At 39.2% G+C, this 14,584-nt stretch overlaps 2 protein-coding genes across 2 annotated transcripts in view; both read left to right on the top strand.

Annotated features, from left to right (window-relative positions):
• The first annotated feature begins 457 nt into the window (after positions 1–457).
• Positions 458–1,399, top strand: LOC114453766 (olfactory receptor 5F1-like). The gene has a single exon (XM_028433660.1). The coding sequence runs from the start codon at positions 458–460 to the stop codon at positions 1,397–1,399; it is 942 nt and encodes a 313-aa protein (XP_028289461.1).
• A 1,324-nt stretch (positions 1,400–2,723) lies between these two features.
• adarb1b (adenosine deaminase RNA specific B1b) overlaps positions 2,724–14,584 on the top strand; it is a 91,754-nt gene continuing 79,893 nt past the window's right edge. The window contains exon 1 of the mRNA XM_028393176.1: positions 2,724–2,896. The gene's annotated coding sequence lies outside the window, so the exon portion shown is untranslated. The remainder of the gene's footprint in view (positions 2,897–14,584) is intronic.

The following is a 14,584-nucleotide window of genomic DNA, read 5'->3' as shown; positions in this document are numbered from 1 at the left end:
CCTAAAGTTTTTATATAGCTTACCTAACTTTTTATGTGCAAATGACGAAAAACAAGCAATAAAATACAGATCCACATATTGTACATCTCTAAAATTTGAATTATTACCAGATATCACCAGACAGCATTGTGACACTTCTTAACATGAAGACAACAGGTGTGTGTGTGTGTGAGAGAGAGAGATACAGAGAATAATATATGTTGATGTGATGCTCAGCCTGTGTGTATACATTGCTTTGGACATATACATTCTTTTATAATCTTTTTTTTATATTATCTACTTTTTAGAGAGAAAATATTCTGTCCTGCCATTTTCCAGGAACTGAATCTGATTGGCTGGTTTTAAATCCCAGCTCAGGTGCTGCTTTGGTCTACACTAGATAGACGAGAGGACAGATCAGACACTGTTAGGACAGCTAACTGTTAGGTCAGGTATTGCTCATTCAGGTTTCCTCACCATGAAGGACAATGTTTCAGTGATAACAGTGTTTTATCTTTCAGGTTTAAATGAAACAATGAGCCAAAGATGGATCATCTTCTTTTTCAGTTTGTTGTGTTACTGCATCATTTTACTGGTAAATGTTTCTCTTATCGTCACCATCATCTTAGATAACAGCCTCCATGAGCCGATGTATATTCTGCTGTGTGTTTTCTGCATGAATGGACTTTATGGTACAACAGGTTTCTTCCCTAAATTTCTCTGGGATCTGCTCTCTGTTGTTCATATTATCTCTTATCCTGGTTGTCTTGTTCAGGCTCATGTGATGTACTCGTTTTTTTGCAGTGATGTGTCCATTCTTGCAGTCATGGCATATGACAGGTATCTGGCTATATGTCGACCACTGGAGTACCACACCATCATGTCCAAACAGAGGCTCATGAAGTTAGTGTGCTTCTCATGCATAACTCCTTTCTGTGCTGGTGGCATTGTCATTTTTTTCGCATCTAGATTACAGTTATGCAGCTCATATATTTCTAAGCTCTTCTGTGTGAACTGGGTTATTGTTACACTTGCTTGTTTCCCATCTGAAACTGCTGTTAACAGCATAGTAACCTATATCATCATAATCATTTATGTTTTCCATGGTTTTTTGATAATATGGTCGTACATCTATCTCATTAAAACATGTGTCAATTCTATAGAAAACAGGGCAAAGTTCATGCAAACATGTGTGCCACATTTAACCTCTTTAGTCATGGTTCTTGTGACCGTTCTTTTTGACATCACAAACATGCGAGTTGGTTCAAAAGATTTGCAGCAGTCCCTTCAGAAATTTGTAGTCATACAATGTTTTGTCATACTCCCACTGATGAATCCACTCATTTATGGCTTCAAACTGACCAAAATTAGAATAAAAATTCTTAGAGTTATTACTTCGAAATGTGATTTGAAACACTGAACATGAAATGTCTTGATGCTATAATGTTGCACAGAATGAATTCCAAAGAATTCTGATGATTGTATTTATGGTACTAGATTTTATTAGTTTATTACAGCTGCTGTGTGTTTGAGTGCCTTTAATTTAGTTTATTACAGTTTTGATTGTTTATGTACAGCGATGATAGTTTCCATTAAATATGTAAAGTTGAAGGATTTGACTTGACTTATTTAATGCTTTTCTTTAAGATGATGCTTTAAGATGTTGCTGAAGAATGTGCATGTGTCCTGGCTGGGAAAAGTCCTTTCCAGATGTAATTCTACGTTGTAACGTCATGTACGTCATGTTGTACGTTGTTACAACATGACTTTTAGTCCTTGTATTTTAGTCTTAAGTATTAAAATACATAACTTACCTTATTTTGTATTCTTTTCATGTGTACCAAAACAGTAGCTATTATTGTTACTCAGATATAGTTATGTTAATAAATGCAATATGTTATAAATTGTAAATCTCATAATCAGAAGGTGGCTGGCTGTGTGTGTTCATTAATTTTCACACAAGCACTAAAAATGTGTCTTCTGTGTAAAATACCTGTGGACCTCAGACATCACAGAACAACAGATGTGCAGTAACAACAATGAAAGATGACAAACAAATAATGTGTAAATAATTTACAAAGATTCTGTGAACATCACACAAAGCAGTGATGGTGTGATACAAAGCTATCTATATCTATATATAGTAAAATGCAACATGTTTACTTGGGTCAAAACTGAAAAAGCAAAATAAGAAAACAAACACACACTAGTTTGTGGAAAACAGCTTTATAAAGTTGAGTAAACAACAAATAACAACAACTAAAGGTTGTAGCAAAAAAAACAGACCAGTTACAATCACATTTTTTTATGTGTTGCAAACAGTTGTGATGGTATTTATTACTCAGTGTTGTGGTGATTTAAAAATTATATCAAATCAGACATTTGATATTTAAATATTGACTGCTCATGCTAAATATGCTAAATTTTTATTTATAAGTTATTATAAAAACAGATTAATAAAATTAAAACAGGCAGAGAAAGGACACAAATACTCTTTGCACGTGTCTGTTTATTATCACTTTGTAATAAATACCCTTGAGTGTGTCGGTTCTTCCTTTTATTCTGAAAATCCTAAACGGAAGTTATTTATACTCCCGGTAATTTGCTGCTAGTGTTGGAGGGTGGCTGCGGAGTGAGAGCACCGTGACCTACCTGTCCCGGCTCCGCACCACAGGGCGGCAGTACTGCAGCATTTCTTTTACCAACTACGGCAAAACATGAAGCAGAAGAAGGGGGGCCGACAGCAAGCTGTGAACACTGCAGTACATGCGACCGTACTACCGCTCTCATCCTGTGTTCGTTTTTCTCCTCAACACCAGCGACGACACGGAGGAAAACAACCATCTGTGTGCTGTTCTGAAGTCCCGGAGAAGACCTTAGCCTGTCCGGACATCCTAACTTCACACCACCGCCACCCGTGAGTAGCGTTTTTTTACCTCCTGTGTTATTTTGGGTCTGCAGTGGATGAAACATGCTAATGTGATTTGGGTTCCGGTTGTGTTTATATAATATTAGGCTGGTAATCCTCTACAGCAGCGCAGACGTTTAGGACTCACCGTGTCAAAATGACATGAATGGTTAACCAAAATATTTACGCCTAGCTATCCGATTGTTGTGATGTTGTCACCTTGCTTGTGTGGGATTTAAGGCTGTTATCGTAGCTCAGCTGTTTTTTTTTACCCTGTCTGATGGTGCCTGCGAACGGTCTGCTCTGGAGACCGCAACATGCACAGTTTACAGTGACACCGTGATATTAAAGCCATGCTAGCTGCTGCATCACAGACACAAGTGTGGTGCAGGTGATCCATCAGAAACACGTTCAGCCTAGGACGCTGTACGCTCTTCCCAGGCTGCTGTCATGTACGAAATAATTCATGTCATGACACCAGAGTCTGTAACATGTTATTCAGAAATTTCTGAAAGAATTATGAATTAATTTCCCGCATTACACTTTAATACTGTTTATTTTATTGCTCTTCTCTCAGACGGAGCCATTGGTTTTCTTCTTGTCTCTTTCTGCTTATATCTTTAATCCATTTTGAGTTGCAGTTTTTCATTGTAAATATTGTATGTATCATAATTACTGATCAAAAGAAAAGTTTTAAGAAGTCACCTACTTAGGGTGCCTAGATATCTCACCGAGTGTCTCCTGACCTGAACCTGTAACCCACCTTGCAGGGTCACAGGGTCGCAGGTTCGAATCCAGCTTGGGCCTTTGGCCATGTCTCATCCTCTTCAATTAAATGCTTAAAACAAATAACTTAATAAAGTCACTTTGGTGTTGAAGCTGTCTATGTTGAACAGATGAGAGACACACAAGAAGAATTCCTTTTGTGTACGTTTGTATGCTACCACCATCCTAAGCAGACAGTCGCTGGTTCTAATTATTTATACAATATATAAGAAATGTACTGAATTTAACCCGAGTGCTGTTTCTGTTTCTCATGTTCCCAAAGGTATATTAGTGGTGTGAAATTTGGCTTTAATGACTCACAATTTCCTTCAAACAGTGCAGCATCGGTTGAATTATTTCACAGAGCAACAATGCAGCAGAAGCCTTTTTTTACGCACAAACACTTGTTTCCGTTTAGACAAATCATGTGCAATGTGGAATATATTTGCAGCTGTGTGGGGAAAAGTAGATTTTTTTCGGATTTGTTGAGTTAAAGGGGGAAATTAAAAGGGTTTTTTTTGCAACATTTGACTGCAGTAGTTTGCTGAAACTGAACACTGATAGGGCCGTTTTAGCAAGTGGTGATCAAAGGGCTGACTACCCCAGGCCTTACTCCATATTTCATATAAAACTGCTGCAGTACTGCTCCACTTGCTGAGGTGACAGGTTTACAGAGAAGAAAACCGCTTAGACCAGGCACTAAGGGTACTGTACCAAACTGACCACATGGCTGTGTGTGTGTGTGAGAGTGAGTGTGTGAAAGAGAGAGCCAAGTTCTGCTGCATCTTCTCTTACTCAGCTGCATGCAGCTGAGTTACTGCACTGGCTCATGAAAATGTTGCTGCCTGCATGCATGTTATCCTTGTATGGTCCTGTAATGTAAACCAAGAGGCAACACTAAGTGTACCTTCACCTTCACACAGCCCCCATGGCATGGCAGTTTGTGTTATTGATCCAGTGTTCTCTGCCCTGTATGAACCCTGATGTCTCTGAAGATTCTCAGTCATCCATCCATTGATGAATGCACCATTGCTCATCATGAGAATCACATAGGGGTGTACACCAAATTCTTGATTTAGTATGAAGTTTAGTCACGGCATTCAAATGCTTAACCCTTTCCGTACCTGCTGCAGCAGGTTTAAAATGCTTATTTGAAAGATAAATTGCACCCTTTATCATAGCCAGACACTCTTAAGAACATGAACAATCAGACTTTCCAATAATCCTACACACACACACACACACATATATATATATATATATATATATATATTCTGTAGTAGGACTGTCAGTTTCTGTGTATAGGTAGCACTGGTTTTTGCTCAAGAAGTTTAGTTTCTGCTTGCTCTACACATTGTTACTGCCGCATCGCTTCTTGTTTTCCCAGAATATGGGGCGGACTGAGAGTTACACAATGTTTGTGCATTAATGGTGCATAAAAAAATAATGATGTTATTAGAAAGTTTAAGATAAAAAAACTGCACTCCTTAGGGGCAACTAGGAAGCTATGAGTCACTCACTTGTGACAAAATTCAGCATATCTTTGTTCTTTTAGTAGTTTTTATACTTCTTAGTTTGATTGTGTTGTTTCCATAGACTTAAAGGATTTTGTATTTCTGTGGAAAAATTGTCAATTGACAAATTGTCCCCTTTGTGAGTGAAGCACCTGCGAGGATGTCATTGTGTGCAAGCAAGATATTTGAATGCATAGGTTGGATGAAATAGATTTTCCCTGGCTGCCTTCCTGGATATATTGTCCCTATCAGGACAATAATATGTAAATACACACTGTAGCCTAGTCAAATTTAGAGATTCCGACTTTCTCTAGTTTGAAAATTGATTATATGATCTGTCATAAACAATTTATAATATAAATAGCAGTGGGAAGAAAAAGAGGCTGTTTGTCTGCTGGGAAATGAATGATTCTCCAAGTAGCAGCAGTGTAATTACAAAAGGGGATTGCCTCTTTGTGCAAGTGAATATTGTTGCACATGTTTTGAGCTGTTTTTTTTTTAGTACTCCTTATCATGCTTGTACTGCTAGTCATCCTTTGTCTGCCGTGCTTTTCCGCAAAAACACCACACATCCTGTTTTCTTATGTATCGCTAAGTTGTCAATTTAAAGTTAACAGCTTTGACTCTATCAGGGTGTTGCAACAACACAGTCAGTCCTGTGTGACGCTCCCCACCTTCCTGGCCCTCTTCGGTTTTAAGTTGCTCAATAGCAGATACAGGGAAAGTTCTTCTTCTGGTTATTATGAGCGGTGCTTAAAAATACATATGAAAGTCTGTTGGGACTGTTGTGGAGGAGGCACAGAGGAATCACAAATATTGAGAAACCATCTGTGATTTTTATAACAGCAAGAAATGTTTTTGGGGTAATTTAAGAACTGAATGCAGTATTTTATTAAGGTCGTCATTTTCATTATTTTGAAACTACATTTTAACAAATTAGAAATGGACTTGTCAAAAAAACGTTCTTACCCTTTATGGGATAGAAAATAATTTATTAATATTGCCAAGAGGTGAGATGATTTTTAAACTGAACCAAATGATACACTGCCATCAGTGCGTGATTTAATATTCTGAAAAACATTATGATTGTAATTTGGGTTTACTTAATATGAAAACTGATTCAAAGAGAGTTTATTTTTTTAATTAATTTTAATTTAATATAACTTCTGTTCATGTACTTAATGTATACAAAGCCAATGCAGAAATAAAAAAAATAGGCTAGCTCTGTATCAAAGGACGTTTGACCACAGAATAAAGCAATGCCAGAGTTGTATACCTCTACAGAATTAGAGGGAAAAATCTGTGCATACATTTGTGGATGGTCAAATAATTCCTCATTTATGCAATTTGCCCCTGGGATTAGTAAAGTATTTCAGATTCTGATGAGTATCAAATAGTATTTTTGCTTGAAAGGCAATGCATGTGTAAAAGAGGCCCAGAGACAGCTTGGATGAAGACCTGTTAACAAAGACTTGATATCCCCAACTGATAAATGTGAGAATTACACTGATTTGCACCCAGAAATGACAATAACGATAATATTTCTGTTATTAATCTTTTCTTTGCACACTTTTCACAGTTGAATTATTTATACTGAACAATAACATTGCCTTTTAGATGTTCTGAAAAATCAGAGTAACACAGCACTAAGCACTCACTGTTATGTTCATGGCTGACTGGTAACCTGACTCTACCTTGGACAGCTGATGCACCTGGCTTTTTGGGTGCAGCTACATGGTCTCTGTATTTCTCCTGCATTCTTGCCACACACATTCACTGGGGTGCTCAGTGGGCTGCACTGCCTCTCTTATCTGATTTTTTCTGATAGCATTTCCATTTAGATTTGTTTGGTCGGTACCTAGTTGAAAAAAAATCGGTGTCACAGCATGACACACATGACATTTTTTTTCTCATCTGTGCCCACAGTCAGCTGCAGTTACTTTGACATTTCGGTGGTTTGCTATTGCTGACTTTTTTTTTTAAATCCATTGAACTAATTGAAAAGCCCTATGTCATGCACCCCAATATTTATAATAACAGAGCAGGGCAAGATATAATTATTGTCATTGTTTGGCATTTTATTGTGTCCCAACAGACTTTCAGATGTATTTCATGCAGTTTGTTTATTTTGTTTTTCTTGTTTGGATTCTGCAGTTACAGTGATGTGTGTCATTGCTCGACATTAAGCTTTATTAAAAAAAAAATTAGCCACTTCTGACCATCAGGGTCTAATTGCTTGCTTCTTAGCCCTACTCTGATTGGTTGTTTCCAAGCCCTGCTCTCATTGGTTGGTTTGTAGCCCTGCTCTGATGTGTCTATTCCTGCTTCGATTGTTGTTTTGTAGCTCTTCTCTAACTGTTTGTTTTTTAAATTTGTGAACTGCCAATTGATTGCGATTAGGAGTTCAAAGAGACATCTTCATTGTGGGGGATTTGTTTTTCTATCCAGACTGTTTGGGAAGAAGAGAGGCTGTTAACAGATAAAGAGCTCTGTGCTCCTCCTGCGGACATAGGTTAGAAGGTCAGTCTCAGATGGATTTGTTCTTACAATAAAATCAAAATGCATTTCTTTATTTTTCACTTGTCCAGTTGTGCATTTTAATTGCCTGTACACAGTGTGTATATGCCCAGGGCAAGCGCTCCTGTCGAGCCCTCTGTGTGGATGTGTGGGTGATTGAAAAGCTTGTCCCATTCGACTTGAAAATCCAAATACAGTCTGCGTACCATGCAGTTCATGTCAGTTTACCGCGAAATAATGAGGCCACAGATGTCAGAAAGGCTGTTGTTCCACTGCCACTTTAAATTAAAATTGATTTTTGACTTCATTTTACATGAGTGGTCAGTTTGAATCAATTAACCAGTCTGTGTTAAACATAGCCTACTTCTAATTAGGGTTAGGCGATATCTGCTGAAATGGCACATGACTACTTCCTCTGTGAAACATCATGATGGATAGGGGTGAGATACCTCACGATTCGATTACAATGTTGCCTTTAAATACACGTGTGTTCATATTAGCAGAGAATGTGCACAATGTGTGAAAGATTTATATGATGATGCTTTTAGACTGTTAGGCTTTTTATTAATATAAATTACAAACACTTCTGCAGAACCACTGGAATGTAAGGGTATGAATTTATCTATGGTGTATTGCACAGATATAATGATGTTTTAAACTAAGCTGTGTGTAAAGGTTCATGCTCTCACCACATGTAGATTTTTTAAACTTATTTTAGGACCAAATATTGTGTATACATTACCACACCTCTTTCCATCACATCACCTATTTGAGGATTCTGTTTTTACTTTAGCTGCAAAAAAACCTGTGATTTTAATTTTCTTATGCCATTTGTCGTCAGTAGAACATGTACTTAGGCTGCTCATGTCTTTCTTTTCCCTTCAAGGCATACCCGGTTAAGTGCACTATACAATTCAGCAACAACATCTTAAAATCCCATAAAAAATCCTATATGCATTTGTGGAGTCACATGGGAATTTAGATGGTCAGTGTCTCTCAGAAGTAGTTCTCAGCACAGGCTGCCTGTCAGAATAAAATGTATTTATGTCATTCTGAGTGAGTAGGCTCACCATACAGAGGGCTTAGAGGTGGGCCACAAATAGTTGAGTAAGGAAAGAAGATGAAGCAAAGAATGCCTTGCTCTTCTCTCACCAATCACATCATAAAGACCTTGTGACTGCCCAGACCTCATTCTTTATGCCATAATCCACTGCGTAGCTACATCAAACTTCCAAACTAGGCTAAGCAGGCACAGACTTCGTATCAAAGTAATCTCACCCCTAAAATCCACAGGAGGCAGCTGGATTGTGTTCTGGCAGTGCCGGGTGTTCAGGAGCTGATCGTGGCCACTTTAGGTAATGCTTGTGAATCCACACAAGTTGTGCCACAGCAGGGTTCTGTACCACCGCTCCACTAAAAATAGTCCAGTTCTGATTGAACCTGTGTCAGGCTATCTAGAGCAGTTTGAGCAGACAGGAAGTCAAACACAGAAATAGTAGAGAATCCTGATATTTTCAAAATAATACACCAGGTTCAGACTTTGTGCATCAACATCAAAGATACAAGAGTACAGTAATGCATTAAAACAATTAGCAAACAAAATGCTGTAGTGAAGCATAAAGCCAAAACAAAACCATACTGGGATTGTATAATAACTGCCTAAACATGTATGTTGAATCCAGAAGAATGCTGGATGAATGAAACAGTGCATACAGACACGTGTCAAACCTGGAATCAGAATATTAAAGTGATGCCCTTTAATTATTACCCCTGTTGGTGGTGCAGAGTTTGCGGGTGAAGGCGACTATGCAGATAAAGCAGCATGACCTGGGTTTCTATGACTGAGACATTCTGTACTTCCCTGAGGGGTGCCACATCAATGCCGCTCCATCACCCCTGTCCCCAAATTGCAGTGAGCATGAAGCCGCAGGTTGCAACCATTACTCATGTAGCATACATTAAGATTGCGCCTGACTTGTAAATGCATAAGACACGATAATTTTTTACTTTGGGGAAAGCTGTAACCTTTAAAGGTGAGGTGTGGGGGTATGCGCTGTTGTAGACAGCTTCAGGTGAACTTAAGGACAGTCTTGCCTCTTTTTAGAGGAATTTTGTAAGCTATTTTTACATTCACAGGAGATGAGTTCTCAGTGAAAACAGGAGAAAGGGCTAATGCACATGCCAGACAAAGTTAGCATCAGAGCTTGAATGTGACATCATGGTCAATGCGGTACACACCAGCATGTCAGTGTTACAAACTACAGGTCGATGCTTCGTGCAACCATCGGGACTCCGGCTTGGTCATCGTTGACTTGGACTACTCATGCAGGCTTGCATGAAATGTGTGTCTTTCTTCTGACACCAGTTTGTTTGGATGGATTACTGAGTTACCGTTACCATGTTGATTGTTTTGGAGCAGCTCTAGGTGATGGGGATGAAAAATATCTAAACTATCTTACACAAGGCAAGAAGTATTTGGGTTGCAAGATGGGTCAGAATATTTATGTTCCATAACCTTTGCTAGTTCAAGTGTGTCTGGCTAAATATTCATGCTTTCTCTCTGTCTGCTGTACTTCCCATGGCTGCAGGCCTTCACTTTTACTACAACTTTGTAGCCACATAGCTGCACCATGAGAGGGTATTATGTGTATTGGTATAAGACGGATCATTGGGTTTACTGCAAGGTAGGGAAACCTATTAGTCACGGTAAAGGCTGTTGTTGGTATATGATTGTCATTGGCATTTCATTTTCTGTCAATCAACGATTATGCTTCTCCCTATTTTATGATGCCAGAAGAAGAACTCTGTGTCTACAACAGTTGTAGACCTGTTGGAGATGACAACACAATTATAATGAATATTATGAATGCCATAGAACTCCTAAAGTGACATGTAGTCACATTTGCATTGCCAGAACAGATGTATAGGGATGTAACACATAGATGATAAATAATCAAAATTTTCATCTCAACATACTTAAAAAGAGCAATTTCTAAACAAAATTCAGTGCCTATACATTTACTGAATGACAACTGAAATAAAGACCAAGTCCAAGTTGGAATTTTTAACATGGAGGTCTATGAGGATTGAAGCCAGCCCTCAGCAGCCTCGGGGGGAACTGCAGTTTTTGACACTTCCACACGGGCTTTATTTCTTTGCCCTGAAGGCTGCCGCTTGGTACAACAGCTGCCAAAACGTTGATCCAGACTTTCACTCCAAAGGCATGGCTTTGTGGTCCCTGTCTGTCAGTTTCTTGCCTTATTTAAGTGCTTCATGTCCCGTTGCAAAAATCACTCAAAATTTAGGATTTAAGCCTTCAGTCTGCTTGGTTTGAAAAAAAGTGCTTTGGGTCCAAACAGACTCATTTACAACATTATTACAACATTTATTCCTACTGTGCTGAGGCCTTGAGCATGTTGACATCCCATCAGAGTGGGACATTCACTGCCCTGTTGCTTTCACTGCTTTCATTTCTACAAGGGGGGCTGCATTGATTTACAACAATATTTGCATAGTAGTTACCATGTCCTTGCCCTTCCTCTTCTATCTCCTTCACTCTTCTGTTTTTTTAATGACAGGTTCACAAGTTCATCCAGTCACACCTCCAAGCATGTACCAGGCTGAGCCTGTTTTCTTTCTCAAAGAACTTTACATTTTTACTCAATCCATTTAGCATAAGGTTGAAATAAAACATTCAAAGAGGATATCCCTGCCCTTCATCTTCCCCAGATGCTCACACTCAAGACAGAAGTGTACCTGTCATTGCCTTTTACGGCATATAAGCTTTCAGTGCATCTCCAGTGTACTGGAGAAAAAAAAGCCACGTTGCCCTAGGGAATGACTACAGTGGGCTGCCATGTCTGTGAGGAAACGGTGAGTTTTCCTAACACTATCTTGGGCATGCTGCGAGTGTATGCAAAAGAACAGATATTCACACAAAGGTTCATGTCATAGCAGTTCACTGTAAGGAGTGTATCACCCTCGAAAACATGGATTGTGTCATGATGTGGCTGTACATGTATTCACAGTGGATTAGGCTAAGCCCATCAATAATGCAGGCCACATGGACTGGCTGTGAAAACACTTTTTTTTGATTTTAGAAGCTTTGATCCTTGGCCTTGTGCTTTTAAAGAAGGTACAGTCAGACAGTAACACCTCAACCCATGAACAACAATTTGTTCTTTAAACTCTGAATGTGTAAAGAGTGTCTGCAGCTAGAAAAATGAATGAATGAAGAACCACTCTCTTGTGCTTGTGTGTGTCTTTTTCATATTCATCAACCTTCTCTTTTTCCTTCTTGTCCTCCTATTCTACGAAGCTCTGCAGAGCCCTTGGTGATATGTCTATATATAGAAGGCAAAGGAGGAGCAAGATAAAGAAAAATAGAGTGCCTTTTAGTGTGCCGTCCTGGGAAGCTTGCTTCAATGCTTCTGTTTGAAAGGGTTAATGATGCACACACATATAGCCAGTAGATTGTTTTCATCTGTGCTGGGCTGAGTCAGGGTGAAGAGGTCGAGCTTCGCCAGTCTAAGACAGACTTCCTCAATTAACCATAACACCTCCTGGCTAAATGCCCTTTGAGAAAGGACGGCCATTGCATCACCTTGCACCCTTTATTACTGTAGCTGTGAAGTGTAGGAACTGAGAAAAACAACTGTTTTGTTAAAGAGCATGTTATTGATAAGATATTGATTTTATAGAATTTTCCTCTTTGCCGTTGAAAGTACGAGACTCCCCCAGGGCTTGTGTATAATTGGCTGCAGATAGATTTTTGTACTTTTGCACCAAGTTATTTGCTCTCCGTTGAAGGAGCACTCATGGTTACTAATGTAACATACAGCATACATTTGTACCTGCACACAAGCAATTCAAAAAAACTGGCGCATCACTTAATGCAGCATTGTGCACTTGTGATTTTGCATGTGGAAAAATCTACAGAATCTGGTATGAATGGACATTGCTGCTTGAGGGAGCTGTTTTGCTAGTAAACAGTCATTTAAAAGCAGCGTCAGCTCTTGGATTTCACCAGTCTCAGCTCCGGTCAGCTGTTTGTAGGACTGATAGAGATGCTATGAAGCTAAACATGGTTCTGAAAATATGGTGAATGGGGAGGGTTGTTGCCAGGAGCAGAGCATAGCAGGTGCTGCCAGTCCATGGGGGCATATTTGTGTACTCTGCTCACTCAGTGGGAACATTTTAATTTGATCCCTTTGTTTCTATAAAACAGGTCAGGATTTGTTCTACCCCTGGGCAATTTGTGTCAGGGCTTGTACAGAAAGTGTGGCAGTGATGCAGGAGTAGTGTGTTGTCAAAAACAGCCATACTTGGGTTTTGGAATTTCTTAATAAGGTGCTTGGTGTAATTGGTTTAGTCACCTTGGAGGTGTTTTCGTGTATTAGCACTTGATCATACATCAAGAGACACTACACAAATGGTATGACCCTAATTTAAAGGGCAGCCTTTTATTCAGAGAATAACTCATACAATAATTGAGATGTGTGTTTAAGTAGGTGTCAGCCCCCCCCCCCCCAATATTTAGCTTGTGTTTGCCATATATAATGGCTGTATTGTTTTTTTTGTTCCTTACCAAGAAGTGGAAAAGCCACCTTGTCACAGTGGAATGTTTTTTTTTCTGACATGCCTGGAGTCGCAGGTCGTTTCCTAGTATCTATTTTAAATCAAAGACTCACATTGACACATTGTTTTGACACATCTGCCCACTTGTGGAATCAGCCTGGTTTTTCTTTTTAATAATGTTAACTGAAAACTGATTATTGACACGTTTCCCTGACAGTGATATCCACAGACTCCCCTTCAATTAATAGACCAAAGCAGAAGGTATGGATGCGAACAGGCTATCACAATCAGCACATCCAGTATAAACTGCTGGTTTAGTGTTTGTTTGGACCAATTGATATAAGGTGCATCCACCCCTATTGCTGTTTAGTTGTGTTCTTTTTATGTAAAGGCTGCAGAATATATGGATACCTGTGTGAGATGTTAGGTTTGATTTGCCTCCTTTGTCCAGAACTTGCAAATGCTTGCTCCAAACCTGAGTTTCTGTGGTGGAAAACAATCCAGTATAAGTCAGCCTATTCTCACGCAGTTACATTAACAGTTTAACTAAGCTTCCATAATGTACCCTTTCCAAACGTGAGCCTAAGGAGTCACAGCCCCCTCAAATTCCTGCAATGCTACATGACATATTTAAAAATGCAACAGAGGAGGTGTGGCCTCCTGGCTATGTGATGTGGCAGAGGACACAAGGGTGACTGACTGACTATCGCTGTCAGACTCTCTTTGTCTCTCCTGGAAAGACAAGGAGTCAAGTGGAGCTTCGTTGTACCTGAGCTAGCAGCTGTACTCTGTCAGTACATATCAATGGGATGGCTGTTTATTGCTATAACATGCCTGTCCATCAGGTCTAAATTTGTTCAGCTCTGAACATAGGGCTGTTATCGACAGGCCCGTATTTACTGTAGACACTGTAGAATATGACTCAATAGTTTTGTGTGTGTGTGCATGAAAAAAAAAAACTATGGCACAAACATGATCCAGAGGCACTGTTGTTTGTGTATGAATTTTATTTTGAAAAATGAACTGCATAACTATTACACAAGGTTTCAGCTTCACTTTGCAGTTGTTAGACTCAACTGACTTCCCACCCAGTTATTATTACAGTGTAAGACTCTCAGAGCGGCCTTGCTGCTGAGTAGTTTTGGGTGAATGCCTACTCCAGTATGTTGTCAGTTCAGCACTGGATCCCAGCCTGTGACTCTTCATCTGAGCAGTGGGTCAGCAATAAACTCAGATTAAAGTTCAACACTTGGAATCAAACATGATGCTCAGTGTTATTTAAAATGCAGCATGAGTATTATTTGGAAGTCTCATGAATCATTAG

This window comes from Parambassis ranga, chromosome 21 (genome assembly GCF_900634625.1).
Source record: "Parambassis ranga chromosome 21, fParRan2.1, whole genome shotgun sequence".
Lineage (NCBI taxonomy): Eukaryota > Metazoa > Chordata > Actinopteri > Ambassidae > Parambassis > Parambassis ranga.
The sequence above is the reverse complement of the archived record's forward strand: the minus strand, read 5'-3'. Positions and strand labels throughout refer to the sequence as shown.